This window comes from Siphateles boraxobius, unplaced genomic scaffold (genome assembly GCF_051911475.1).
Source record: "Siphateles boraxobius isolate OS27281-9 unplaced genomic scaffold, OSU_SipBor_1 7, whole genome shotgun sequence".
Classification (NCBI taxonomy): Eukaryota; Metazoa; Chordata; class Actinopteri; order Cypriniformes; family Leuciscidae; genus Siphateles; species Siphateles boraxobius.
This window is the reverse complement of record NW_027509197.1, coordinates 6174403-6188293: the sequence shown is the minus strand read 5'-3', so window position 1 is coordinate 6188293 and position 13891 is coordinate 6174403. Positions and strand designations below refer to the sequence as shown.

General features: G+C 37.8%; 1 protein-coding gene across 5 annotated transcripts in view; it reads right to left on the bottom strand.

The window, feature by feature from the left end:
* epha3 (eph receptor A3) overlaps nucleotides 1–13891 on the bottom strand; it is a 139005-nt gene that overhangs the window by 55005 nt on the left and 70109 nt on the right. For all 5 annotated transcript variants that reach the window (XM_077215741.1, XM_077215739.1, XM_077215743.1 and 2 more), the window contains exons 4-5: nucleotides 9516–9671; nucleotides 3695–4030 (exon numbers count right to left, since the gene is read on the bottom strand). In XM_077215741.1, the coding sequence (XP_077071856.1) occupies nucleotides 3695–4030; nucleotides 9516–9671 (492 nt within the window). The remainder of the gene's footprint in view (nucleotides 1–3694; nucleotides 4031–9515; nucleotides 9672–13891) is intronic.

The window sequence follows — 13891 nt, the reverse complement described above, 5'->3', positions numbered from 1 at the left end:
TGCGATATATTGTGGCAAGATATATTGTTACACCCTATTAGAGAGTAATAAGGCAGCAACAGACAATGACTAACAACAAATTACAAAAACATAAAGGTTTTAAAAAATATTTCTCCAAGACATCACTGAAGGACTAGAAGAGCTAAGTCCATATTTACTGCCCATCAATCTGTCACCTGAAATCCTTGTCTGAAAAAGAAAAACCTCAAATGGAGATGTGTCATTGCTGAATAAAAGTATGCATTTTTTAGTTAGTCATTCCTCATTTTCTTTAATCATTAACATTTAATAGGTTTTAATGATTTATTGTACTTAAAGTTTGAATTTCTGGAATACTCTTTTATAAAAAAAATATTTAAATTATAACACAGGCTTATAGTCATTCTCAAAAGTTACAGAATTTTAAAGGCACTGCATATCAGGAATAACCCACAAATACTTCAAATATTGGGGAAACATGAACGTTCAGTGACTTGAAGGTTGATGACGGTGTTGATAGTCAATACATTTAGGCCTGTAGTGCTGTATCATTCTGAAAGAAGATGCCTTTCTTCACAGATAAATCAGCATCTGCTCTATGACAGAATATGAAAGATCTACTGAGTGAAATTGCAGTCGTCTCACAATGACAGTAAGGATTTTATGAGGTCTCAGGCAAAGTCAACTGCTCCCACTGGTAAAAGGGTGCAAAACTATCAATCCCTAGCCTTTGAACCTCTAGTAGTCCAAGTAGTCTTCTGCCTACTATTTCATGACACCAGAGCCCAAAGCCTGTAAGCTGTGGACCAAAGCCTACTCTAAATCATCGGGCAGAACCTGTACCTATCACTCCACAGACAGCACTGAACTGACAGTGGCCTGAGCCCCACAGGGCTAGAGAACAGAAACACTAGTCTTCACAAAGGAAGCTTGCGTGGAATGAGAGGCAGATGGCCTGTCGTTCAGCATCCCTCTGCTTTAGTAACCCGAGGAGTCGTGACTTTCAGTCAGCTATACTAGAGGCCGGCACCTGTAGAATGATATGCAGCTGTGATAGCGCGGGATGAGCAATTGGATTGAGGAGGCATTAAATGGTTCTTTTCTTCCTTCCAAATGAAATTTTGAGCTTTGTTGCACATCGCCGAGAGGAAATTGAATTGTCTTGCGCACACGTCTCAATCGATCTTAGGGGACCATTAAAAAATTTCGCTCAATCAATGGAAATCTTTGAAGACATTTTTCTTTTAAGACATGGCTTTGAATTAAGTGTATTTCTTGAGAATATTGTGTTAATAATATCCCATTAGAAGACATGGGGGAATTAAACGGATAGTTCACACATTCATTCGCATGTTGTTCTGAAGTTTTATGATGTTCTTTTTCCATGGAACACAAAAGGTGAATATTTGAAGAAAATCCTGGCTGATCTATTCCATAGTGAATGGGGACTGGGGCTGTAAAAATGTAAAAACAAAAGATTATCATAATTTTTATATATATAATATATATATATATATATATATATACTGTACAACCAGGCTCAATGGAAAACCGTGGTGACCTTTCTGTAAAAAGATATTACGTTGATTCTTGCATGTTTCGCAACACTTTTAAAGATGACCATGGAGTGGCGATAACAGCGCGTTCAGTTTTATCCATAAGAGATTCATTTAAATCTGTCTTTTTTTTATGTTGGTTGTATTATCGTGGGAGTTCGGAAATAGAATTGTCCAGTGAGCTAAAAGGTTAATGCTCTATCCCATGTTTGAAAATGACTTACCATCCCTACACTAAACCTAACTGATTGTGTTAACAAAAACAAACATGACCTAAAAACACATTTTCTGAAGCAGCTATACCATTTTAGCTAGTTTCTACAAGTCTTTGAGTTATTTTATCATGACTCGTTCTTGAATGCTTTTCATCACAAGTGCAGTGCTGTACTAGGTGAGATACTGAGTAAGTTTACTATGTAAAGTAAAAGCCATCCACATGGAGCTGGTTATGTGATGCAAACACTGAAATGTATTACTTTAGAAATCATGACATGTGGTAAAAGTGTTTTGAGGTCATAATATAGAATTGTGTAAGGAAGCCTGTGAAAAGAAGTCTTTATTGACCAATAATCTGCCCTTGTAATCATAATTTCATAAAATCATTGTTTTACTTGCAGTAGTCTTCATTTCAGCTCGAAACTGCCGTGAATATGTATAGGTACATTTTCGGAGTTTTGCAAAAATGTAGGTATAAGTACATTTTTCCAATAAGTCTATAGGTTGGCAATATTTCAGGGGTGTCCAATTCTGCTCCTGGAAGGCCACTGTCCTGCAGAGTTCAGCTCCAAACCCAATTAAACACACCTGAACCAGCTATGATCGAGCGCTGCGTCCCAAATACTCCCCTACTATATAGTATGCGAAAAACAGTAACGCCAACAGAGCAGTATGTCTGGATGCAAGGTATTCCAAAAACAGTAGGCAGAAACAGTAACCGGATGACCTACTTCTTCTGCCAAGATTTGGAAGTGCACATTCGATGGACGCCAAGAGAGAGGATTTATGAATGTCAGTTAAGTGACGCAACTGACGCTAGCTGACATGACAGTAACAACATGGAGATGAATGAAGTACGTCTGAAATGTCATTCATACTGCCCATATTCATACTATATAGAACATACCTTTTTAACGTTTGCGAAGTAAGTTCAAATTCAAATGTAGTATCTACTCAGACAGTATGCGACTTTGGACCTACTAGATCAAAGGTCTACTAGGCATACTGTTAGAAACTTGCAGGCAGGCGCGTTGAGGCAAGTTGAAGCTAAACTCTGCAAGACAGTTGTAGAGTAGGTTTGGACACCCCTGCTTTAATATAATGACAAAAGTATTGAAACAATGACAAATTTATTCCATTTTCCGCAAAACACCATTGGTTCTGATTTTTTATTTTATTTCATTGCTTTCCTCACACAAAGGTATGGCTTTAGAAGACTTGGGGCCAGATTTACAAAACAAGGCAAATTAGCGTGAGAGCGCAATTCCAAAAAAAGCGCAGATGGAAAAGTTCCAACTTCTAAGTACAAATTCACAAAAACAGTCGCATCTGGATCATTTCCATAATGACCAACGCAATCTACCAATTAGCGTCTGCTATAAGCAAAAAAATGTTGGCCAGTAAATAATGGCGCAAATATAAGTTAATTGACTAGTTCAAACCTTAGTAAATCACTGTGCATGATTAATTTAAATACTCTCCTCCCATAATGTTTGAGTCTGAAAGTAAAACTCCAACAAATGCAGTTGCAATAAGGTCAGCTGAAAAAATTTGTCCACGCCTTTTCAGCACAAATTTTTCACTACGTTTCTTCAGTAAATCCTGACAGTAGTTTTTTTAACACCAAAAGAAGGTTTGCGCTGGCGAAAGCTGTTAGTAAATCTGGTCCTTGGTGTACAGCACTTGAATCATATGGACCTAATACGTATGGACTTTTATAATACATTTATAGTGCTTTTTGTCATTTTGAAGCTTGACAGTTCCAGTCCAAGTTCAATACATGGAAAACAATCAGGATATTCTTCATAAATTTAGTTTTTGTGTTTCACAGCTGAGCAAACCACATAGGGGTTCAGAACAACATGAGTGTGAATAGTTAACAGATTTATTTGTGACATGAACTATTCCTTTAACAATAGGATCATCTAGGATGACAGACTCACCTGCTTGGTTGGTAGTGATGGTGACCGCAGCATAATGGCGGATCGCGGGGGCCTGGGAGGACACTGCGTTTTGGGCCTCAATCTCAAAGGTGTAATTGGTGTGTGCCAGAAGGTCTGCCACGGTTACTGTCGTGTTAGTGAGGCCGAAGGCACGGGGCAGGAAGCGCACAGCCCCTCTGCAGGGTTCACACTGCCTGGGACCCGGCCAACATCGCTTACAGACTACGTTAAATATCACATCCTTCCTGCCTCCGCTGTCAGCCGGCCAGATCCAGTCCAGAATCACTGACGTCTCATTAATGGCAGAGATCACATTGCGTGGTGCAGATGGAGGTCCTGTGGAAAGAACATATGATATAACGTTTACTCATCTTTTTTTTTTTTTATCAAGCTATAAAAAATATAGTACAACACAATTTAAATCTATTTGTGCCCTACCGAATTGCATATCCAACACTATGAACCAAAAAAGTCACTATGAAATCAAAACGGACAATTCTTCATTTTTATGGAAGTGTGGTGTTTATTAAAAATGATTTGTCCATGCAAACAGTCATTTTTTTATGCATGTGCCCATGCAATCTTTCATCAAAATAACTTCCCCTCACTCTTGCAGCGCCATCTCTTTTCTTCTCTGACAAGGGCAACCTGTCACTCAGTTAACATGAACAAACGATGAATGACTGTATTTTTATTAACTAACGTTAACAAAGATTAACAAATACAGTAATATGTGTATTGTGGTTAGTTCATGTTTATTAATATATTAACTAATGTTAACTAATGAACCTTATTGTAAAGTGTTACCGCAATAGCAAATGAAGATGATCCACAACAATCCAATTAATTTCCGATGGACAAAATAAAGTCCCGCCCTACATTTTTCCTGTTGGAGCAGCCGCTTTACTTGGATATATGTCACAATAGGGAAGCAAAAACAATTGCAGCTTCATGACACCTTTAAATGGAGACACCAATTTTACAATCAAAATTGTATCGGTTTCAATATGAACTCAAACATTTGTCATTGAATGCTTTCAAGATTTACATTATTATATAACAAAATATTATTATACAAAATTGTATGTGAAAAATATCCTACGGTTCTTTTTTTTGCCAAGGGATCACAGGAGAAAGATCTGGGACAAAGTTTATACTTAAATGAAACACAACTGAGAACTCCATTAAATCTCATAAGCTCTGAAAGAGCAATAAATGTCCCTCTGGGGAAGTACGTTTACTTTAAAAAGTGTGGGTTTTATCGTTAAAGTCATCAGTTATGGATGGATATGGAATTTAGGCAGGCATGTCCTTCCCCTTGTTAAAATGTTGGCAAAGCCTCTAGAATTACTCCGGAGTTCAGAAGTGTCCTCGATGGATTGTTATATTAACTTTAAAGATTGTCTCGATAAAAAAATTGGGTATGAAGTGCAGCCAGCGGGCTCTTTACTGATTGAAATAGCAGGCCTAGACATCAAGCTATTATTTGAATATGTGACGACTTCTACGTATATGTGTATATGAGAGTGAAATCTCAGATACAAGTAAGGAGATGGACACCAGTTCAAAGACAGATAGTAATAAATAATAATTTTAGAATGTTTCAAGAATTTTATATCTGACCTCTGGGTATAATTACATACAATTCCTCCTAGATTTGCCTTAAAGATGGTGGTAAGTGAAGAAATGAAGAGCGTAATGTTTGTGCCCTGGAGCTCAGAGAAGGTTTCCTGCCTCTTGAACCTGAGAATCATTTTGACAGACATTTTGTCTGAGAAGGAAAGGGGGGTAGAGGTAGGATTTGATACTACATTAAGAAATAGAACATTACACAAAGGAATCTCTCCCACAAATTCACTGCCGGAACATTCCAGAACACTCCCTGTTGCTTTCGCTTGATTCTGACATGACAATAAATCAGACATTTAGCTTCAAGGTCAAATGGAGGATTCACCACACTGGCCTTTTTAAAAGCACTTTTAGAAAGAAGAGCAAAAAATCCTTAAGGAATAATTAACTCAAAATGCAATTTTATAAATTATAATCATATTTGCCAGCTCTTGCGGAGGGAAAGACTTGAACTGAATGTTTTAACTATCAGTCAGCCCCCCCCCCCCCCAAAAAAAAGACAGAGAATATAGCACATATGTCTTAAATAACAGTTTTATAACCTTTTTGATTCAAAAGACCCTTACTGTCCGACACAATATTTAAAGGCCCCTTATATAAGCTAAGCTACTTTAGTTTGTTGAAAAATAGCCTTTCATGTAAAAGATTACCATGATTTCAACGTTAAAATGCTACGGTGAAAAACTGTTAATTGGTCAACAGAAAGTTTCCATACTATATAGGGTGAATAATTGTGATAGATCTGTGATAGATCTAACCGTACATTTACAGTAAAATACAGTTTTTGGACATAAACGTGGAAAAAACGTAAATTAACATTTCCACAATTCCCTGCGTGACACTTCACATTTGATGTATTTTTGTTGAAATAACTATGTTTCTCCATAGTTTTTCGTAGTTTTTTCTAATCAGTTATGTACATTAGGATTTTATGTTACATTTAATGTTGTTAAATACATTTTTATTGCATTTTTTAAATGTTCATGAGTGTTACCATGATGGTGTTCAGTGTTTGAGTGAATCACACTGTGCAGCTTCTATATTTATTAGTATTAACTTTCTCAGCTTGAGGAAAAGCTGCTTGAGATGAGCTTTGATTCATCATGTGACTCTGCTCACCACTGTGATTGGTGGTTGTCAGTGTATAACAATGGTACAAAACAGATATTAGTACTTCAATGTGTCAGTAAATTAACATTATATCAGATAATGAATTATTATTATTTTTTTTACTGTAAATGTAAGTTAAGTCTGTAAAACCTAAAATGTTGCTAGCTAATTTTTTACTGTAAATTTATGGCAACTACAGCTGCCGTTTTTTTACCGTAAATTTAATGGATTTTATTTTATTTTTTTACAGTAAGCTTTAATTTTACAAAGAACAGCAACGTGGTTATTAACTAAAACTATTACAAATAATTTCCACCAATAGCAATATAGTTTAAATAAAATAACATCTAAATAATGGGTGAGTGAATGATGACAGAATTTTCATATTTGGCTGAGCAATCCCTCTTCCTATTTTAAAGTAGTGGACTTTCTATTTTATAACTCATCCCTGATCTTTCCTTTCTATAAAAACAAATTATTATCATAAAAAAGGAGTTTTTCTGTGCCAGTACAGATAAAAACAAAAGCCTTACATAAAGCAAAGTCTCTTTTTATAGGACGGAGGAAAAAGTAGTTATATGTTACTAGGTAACATCTTTGCCAGAGCAAGGCATCCTTTGATCCTGACATTTAATAGAAATCACAGTGAGCAGGTAATGTTAACAGACTGGCTCTCCTGTTAGCGGTGCCAGGGTAAGCCATCCATAACACAGACAGTTCAGTCTGACAAGAAGCCCACAGAAGTGTGACTACAGCCTTCATATTAAAGTGGACCTCAACAATCACCACCATAACATGACAAACCCATGAAATTCTCTGTGACATACAGGAGATGTTTGCATGGGTTTTGATAAGTGGTACAATTATATAACATGTCCGGTGTTGACATTTTTCTCACGTCAAGGATTTACGCTGCAGAATATCGCCTTTATGAGGTCATAAAAAAGGAGACAGACAGAAATAAACAAGTCCATTTATACGTACTAAAAACAGGCATAAATATGTATGCCTTTGAAACGTTCAACAGTGATTAAATGCCGACCTTCACTGACACGGCGTAGAATGCAACATAAACTGCAAAATTTACAAAGCAATAATTCAAGGAACAACTAGCTGTGCGTATAATGCAGTCATGACCTGAATAATTCACGCAAAACAGTGAGGAAAAAACATCTCTGAAGAACTCAAAATGACCTTCCGCAATTATTGCAGATAATATCGCGCGTCGTCTTCTTTTAATTGCAGTTCCGCTCTCAGAGCTGCACTTAAAGCGTATCTGTTCCACTGCCTGCATACGAGCAGATTCTATCAAGATAAATGTATAAACTCGAGGGCTATGACAATATGAAGTGGAGGAATTAAAGTCGTACAGTCTGTTCAAGCGTTTTCCCCCTCACTGTACCCATCAAAGTCTTAAACTAACATTGGCCATGAGTGCTTAGTGGAAATGAAGACTCAGTATTGCTTCTGACAGCCTAAATAAAATGCGACTCACATGAGCGTGGCATGATCCGACGTGCTGACTACTTCGGATGTCACGTAGATACACCCGATTAAACTCGGCTGCAGAATTCAATAAGGCTCTTGGTGGTTTTATGTGATATGAATCAGCACTGATAGCAATGCAATGATTTATGGATAATGTGTTTTGGAATGCTTGGCAGTCGCTGCATGCATCTGTCTACCATCTGCGTGCTTCTCCATAAAAGAGAATGGGTTAGCTTGCTCCGGTGAGCAAACCCAAGGAGGCCCGTCGGTTGAAATGGTAAAAAATAAGCAAACACGGACTATTCTCAGTGGGATAGCTTGAAGGCCGCAAAGGGGGTATCGGAAGCTTTGTCAGAATGAGCAAACACAAATTCATCAATCCTTGAACAAACATCATCCTTCAAAAAGCTCCGGCGTTATTGAGGGCTCTGTGGCGAACAGGAACATAAATAGTTATCTGTACAATAAAGTAACTTGTAAATGCTCGTGGATATGTTGTTATTTGCCGTTTTATATCTAAAGGGATAGTCTGCCAAAACGTGAAAATTCTGTCAATTTCTCTCTTCTGCTGAACACAAAATATGAATCAAGATATTTTGAAGAATGTTGGTAGGTACCTAAACAGTTTCGGTTCCCATAAAAAAGATTCAATGAGAACTGAAAGAGTTATCAACATTCTTCTTTCCAAATGACAGAAGATATTTTGAAGAATGTTGATAACCGAACAGTTTTGGTTCACATAATGGGCCCTATTTTAACGATCTAAGCGCATGGTATAAAGCGCAGGGCACAAGTGCACTTAGGGCGTGTGTAAATCTACTTTTGCTAGTTTAATGACGGGGAAAATGGTCGGTGCACCCAGCACATGGTCTTACAGGGTTGTCCCTATTCTCTTAATGAGTAATGGGTGTACTTTGGCCGTAACAATCAATAAACCAATCAGTCTCATCTCCCATTCCCTTTAAAAGCCATTTGTGCTCGTGCTATGGTGGATTCGCTATTGACATGGCAGAATTTACAAGCGGAAAAACTGAACGCTAGCGAGGAAATGGATCCGCTTGTGCGCAAGTATAAAGTGCGTAAGCAGACCATCTACGGGACAAAGTTTACGCACGTTGTGGACCTGCCTATAGGCGCACATTACTAACGCGCTCTTCAAAATAAAATAAAAAATACTGTGCCATTGACTTTAGACCAGGTTTTAGTTGGTCAATGGCGCAGTCTATTTCAGTTGCCTCAAAATAGCAACGCATCAACAATGTGCCTGAACACACCTCGTTTTCAGACCAGCACGCTTATGGCCGAACAGATTTCACAAATGTATTTGCTATTTAAACAAGTGGCGCAGGACGTGAAAATGATAACTGCGTCAGGCTGAAAGTAGCAAAAAACACTTGAGTCGTGCCTGGCGCATTGCATGGTGCCTATATCTTTTTTTTATTTTCCACAGAAGAAGTACCACAGATTTGGAATGACATGAGAGTGAGTAAATGATGACAGAAATTCCTTTTTTGGGGTGAACTATCTCTTTAAATGCGAAGTTAAACCTATGGAATGTGGAGCAAATGTACTTCAGTAGGTTAGCAACACTTACGGGAGCAGGCCATAGAGGCGGGATCCTCTTCTGCGCGGAAGTAGTTTTTCTCGCATCCGCAGTGGACGGAGCCCTCCTGGTGTGTGTAGCTGTGTGGAGGACACTTGGAGCACTTGACGTTCCCGGAGGAGGCCTTATAAAAGCCCGGTCGGCAGGCTGGGGAGACAACAACAGGAGGGAAGACAAATTAGGATGCTGGGAGACTCTAGCCAACTGTGACCATTCATTACCCCATTACTTTGCTGCCACTTTTAATGGAGCGAATCATTTCACATGACCATATGAATCGGCGGACACAATGGAAAGACATTTAATCATCTGCGTGGACTTAAACAAACTAATAGCTGTACCAACACCGCTGAGATGTGCGCACAGTCAGCCACACGAATAAGCGAGCGAACGTTATGACCTCATAGGAAAAGAAATATTGTGAAGAGCAAATGGAGAATGCTTCTTAGTTCTTACAAGTGTCTCCTCAAGAGATTTAAAAGAATATAGAGATTTGCCAATATATCAACGTCTAAAGTCTTCATATTCACTGTATTGCTCCATTCTATATGACGATATTTGTTCAGATGTAGTTTATAAAATGCATTCAGAAATGCATAACATGGAATTAATATAGACAATTACTTGCATACACAATTATGATGAACTTTTTATTGTTATTATTATTTAGGTTTTCAATTAAGTTTCAGGGTGATATAATTGTCCTGATGTCATAATGAAGAATAAGCCAATACATTCTTAGAAAAGACCAAACAGAATCAGGAAATGATATCAGAGGAGACCCTCATGACTGTAAAATATTGTTCAGGAGTTTGGGATCAAATTTGTTTTTTTTAAATAAGTCTCATTTGGATTTATTTGATCAAAATTACAGTAAAGACAGTAAGATTGTGAAATATCATTATGATTGTTTTCTATGTTAATATTACAGCCATTACTCCAGTGTTCAGTGTCATTTGATCCTTCAGAAATCATTCTAATATAATTCCAAGAAACAATTCTTATTATTTATTTACCCCTTACATGGTGAAGGCATTTTTTGTAATGATTTTACATCTAAGCATCATACTTAAAAGTATTGGCTTATAACTTTAAAAAAAAAAAAGGTTTCATCGAGTTCATGGTATTATTTGATAGAAAACCTTTCAAATTTTGAATTTTTTTTTATTTATTTTTTTGATCATGTTTGGAGGTTCTTATGTTACACTGCTGAGAAACCCCCAGAACAAGTGATGCAATTTATTGATTTATTTTGTCATTATTCATACTTGGCATGATGACAATTAGAAAGCATAATGATAGGTCATAAAATTTGCATTTGGGCCAAATTTTGTGTTGATATCTCAAAGCAATCAAAATTTATGGCATTTGGAACAGTGCTGGCATCTTTTAATCAAAATTCCAAAAACCTCTCCAAACAAGTGTTTTACTGAACATAAAGTGTGTAACATGTGTAAATGTCACATGTGTAAATGTCACAATAAAACATAATCATATGTATAATGACATATAATAGGCAACAAGTAATAAGATCATGTTTGATGAATGATATTTTCCAGCGCTCTTTCTATTGTGCACGGTATATCAACCCTGTCAATCTGAGAGATCGATCCAATCCAAGCGTGCTGTAAAACAGTGTCCGATTAGTCGATGCCTTTCTTTAATATGGAATACATTTTTCAAAACAACATGACTATAAAGAGTAGTTCTATTCTAAGGAATTTTTGGAGGAACATTTGTATGCTTTAAGTTCAAAGTTTGTCTTTGACTGAAATATAATTGGAAAACCTTTTTTCCTCGGGGAGGAGAACATTTGAAAGGCTAAAGTCATAGATATGTGATAAAGTATGTTTAAAAATACTTTTAAAGTCTCCTTTAATGTCACATTCAGTGGCTGTTTCATGAATTATGCAAATACACCTCTTATAATGGAAAAAAAAAGATATCTCTGCTATTAAAGTGGATCTCATCAGCTCATCCATCCCTATTCATGAGAACCCCATTCCATTACCCATAATGAAGAGGGAAAATCATGATGAGCTGGCTAATTACTAGAGCTCACACACATCTGTATTCCACTCCCCTGTTGTTGCAGGTTCAATACCTGATACAGTTACTGAACCAAAGCTTCAAGTCAGCACCGTCTAGCTAGAATCAATTGAATTCTACTTCAGGGCAAGAAAAACAAAGGGGTTTTATTATTATAGAAGCAGCAAGGTCAGGTTCTTCCCTGGGAATATAGCAGAAGATCATCATACCATTTAATAAAGGCTTTCTTGGGTGGGATGCATGCATCCACTTCCAACATAAAAGTGATGTTTATTATGTTCATTATCTCACTGTCAACATTCCCATGCACCTACATGCCTGTAGTTTCTCATGAGAGGTTTTCTTATGCACAGTGTGAGCAGAAGACGGCATGGAGAGTGCCTGTGATGCATGAGAATGCAGGTTTACATTAACCTGTTTCTCCTCTGAGGCCCTCCATTAGGGACTGCACAAAATAAGTCTGGTGAAGAAAAAAAAAAATCAGGTGCTCTTAATAGCATTTGTTACAGGAAATCTAATCCGACATACTTTTACTTCTGCAAATCAGAAAACACATAGTCCCAAACGTGATAAAAAACACACCCGTGTGGTCAGAGGAGATCTGAAGACCAAAGAGGATCATTGTATTGCTTAGAGGTGGTTTTTTCAGACACTCAGAAAATGAATTAATTACCCTTATTTTTTTTAAACACAATTTAATTGATTTCTTTCAAAGTCATCATCACACAATTTAGTTGGATCTAAACTAAATCTTCTCATGCCATTCCAACTTAATTTAATTAATTCACTAAGGTAAATTTAATTTGTTTTATTTTGTTGGTGCGACTTCATGTTGAATAGTTGTATTAATTAACTAAGGTTTAATCAATTGTCTTATGTTGGTTTAATTTCGACTACTTTAAGAACTAGTATAACTGTAATGGAAATATGACATTTTTAATAATTATGTTTATGCATGATATAGTTAACTTATTACATAGTATTTTAAATGTATCCCAATTTTTTATTTAAATTAGAGTAAAATTGATTTATTTTCTTCACACCTATAGAGCTAATACTTATTTTTTGTGAGTTCACCTCAGGAGACTGAAAAAATCCTTGTGAGAAGGGTTCTCATTGTTAGCTAAAACTAAAGCTAAAACTATTACAAATTGTTATATACTATAATAGTATAATAATAATAGCAAAGTAACACTCGTGAGAATTGCAATAGACCTAAATGAGAGAAGTGTTGACATACAGTAAGAATATGTAGGCCTACCTTATGGATAGTATGTCTCACATAATTTGGTCCTGGAGGACACTGATGAGAGTTCTTGTTCAGAATTTTGATTGGAGACTTCAGTTGACAAATCTGAGCACAGTGTGTTCCCTTTTAGGGAACTCGAGCTGCGTGAAACGCTGTGGGAACGCCCCTGCGTGAGTGCGTCATGAAGCACGTATGAAATCAGTACAATGGCGAGACGGAACGTCATAGGCGGGTGACGTCATCGACCAGGAAAGTATATAAGCACCCCAAAACACAAGCGCATCAGCTTCTGAGTCTTCAGCAAGCGCTCTGTGTATGAAAAGTCTGTGTCTCAAGTGTTTTTGTCTGTCCTTGAAATTGCTAGGCAGGAGTTTTTCACATATATATATATATATATATATATATTAAAAAAAAAACTATAAAAGAGACAATATACATCTTGGCGAGCGAACAGCAGTTCAGAAAGTGTGTTCATCCCTGCCCACGTTATATTACGGGTGGGGACACACACAATCTGTGTGTTGTTCGTTTGGGAGCGCAGCATGCCCAGTCAGCTCTCGAGGGAGCTGATTGCGAGCATTGCGAGCGTTTGTCCATAAAAACGCTCCGCTCCCGCTGAGCCCTCTTCGAGGAGAGTGGTTCGGTGCGCGCTCCCCGCGGTTTGGGTCCAAGGGGTTCTCCCCGAGGGGAAACCCGCTCCGCATGATCAGGGTCACGAGACGGTGTCTTCGCGCCCTGGCTATGTGGAAAGAACCTTGGTTCCTGTCCCATGGGCCCGTGCTGGTAGCTCCCTGTCGTCGCGTAACGCTAACGACGGATGCCTCCCTCACGGGCTGGGGGGCGATCATGAGTGGTCGCCCTGTTCAGGGTCTGTGGCAGGACCATCATCTCTCGTGGCATATAAATTGTCTAGAAATGTTGGCAGTGTTTCAGGCTCTGAAACACTTCCTCCCAGACCTGAGAGGTCATCATGTTCTTGTCCGGTCAGACAACACATCGGTGGTCTCCTACATAAATCACCAGGGAGGTCTGCGTTCGCGCCCGTTATACAAGCCGGCTCGCCAGATCC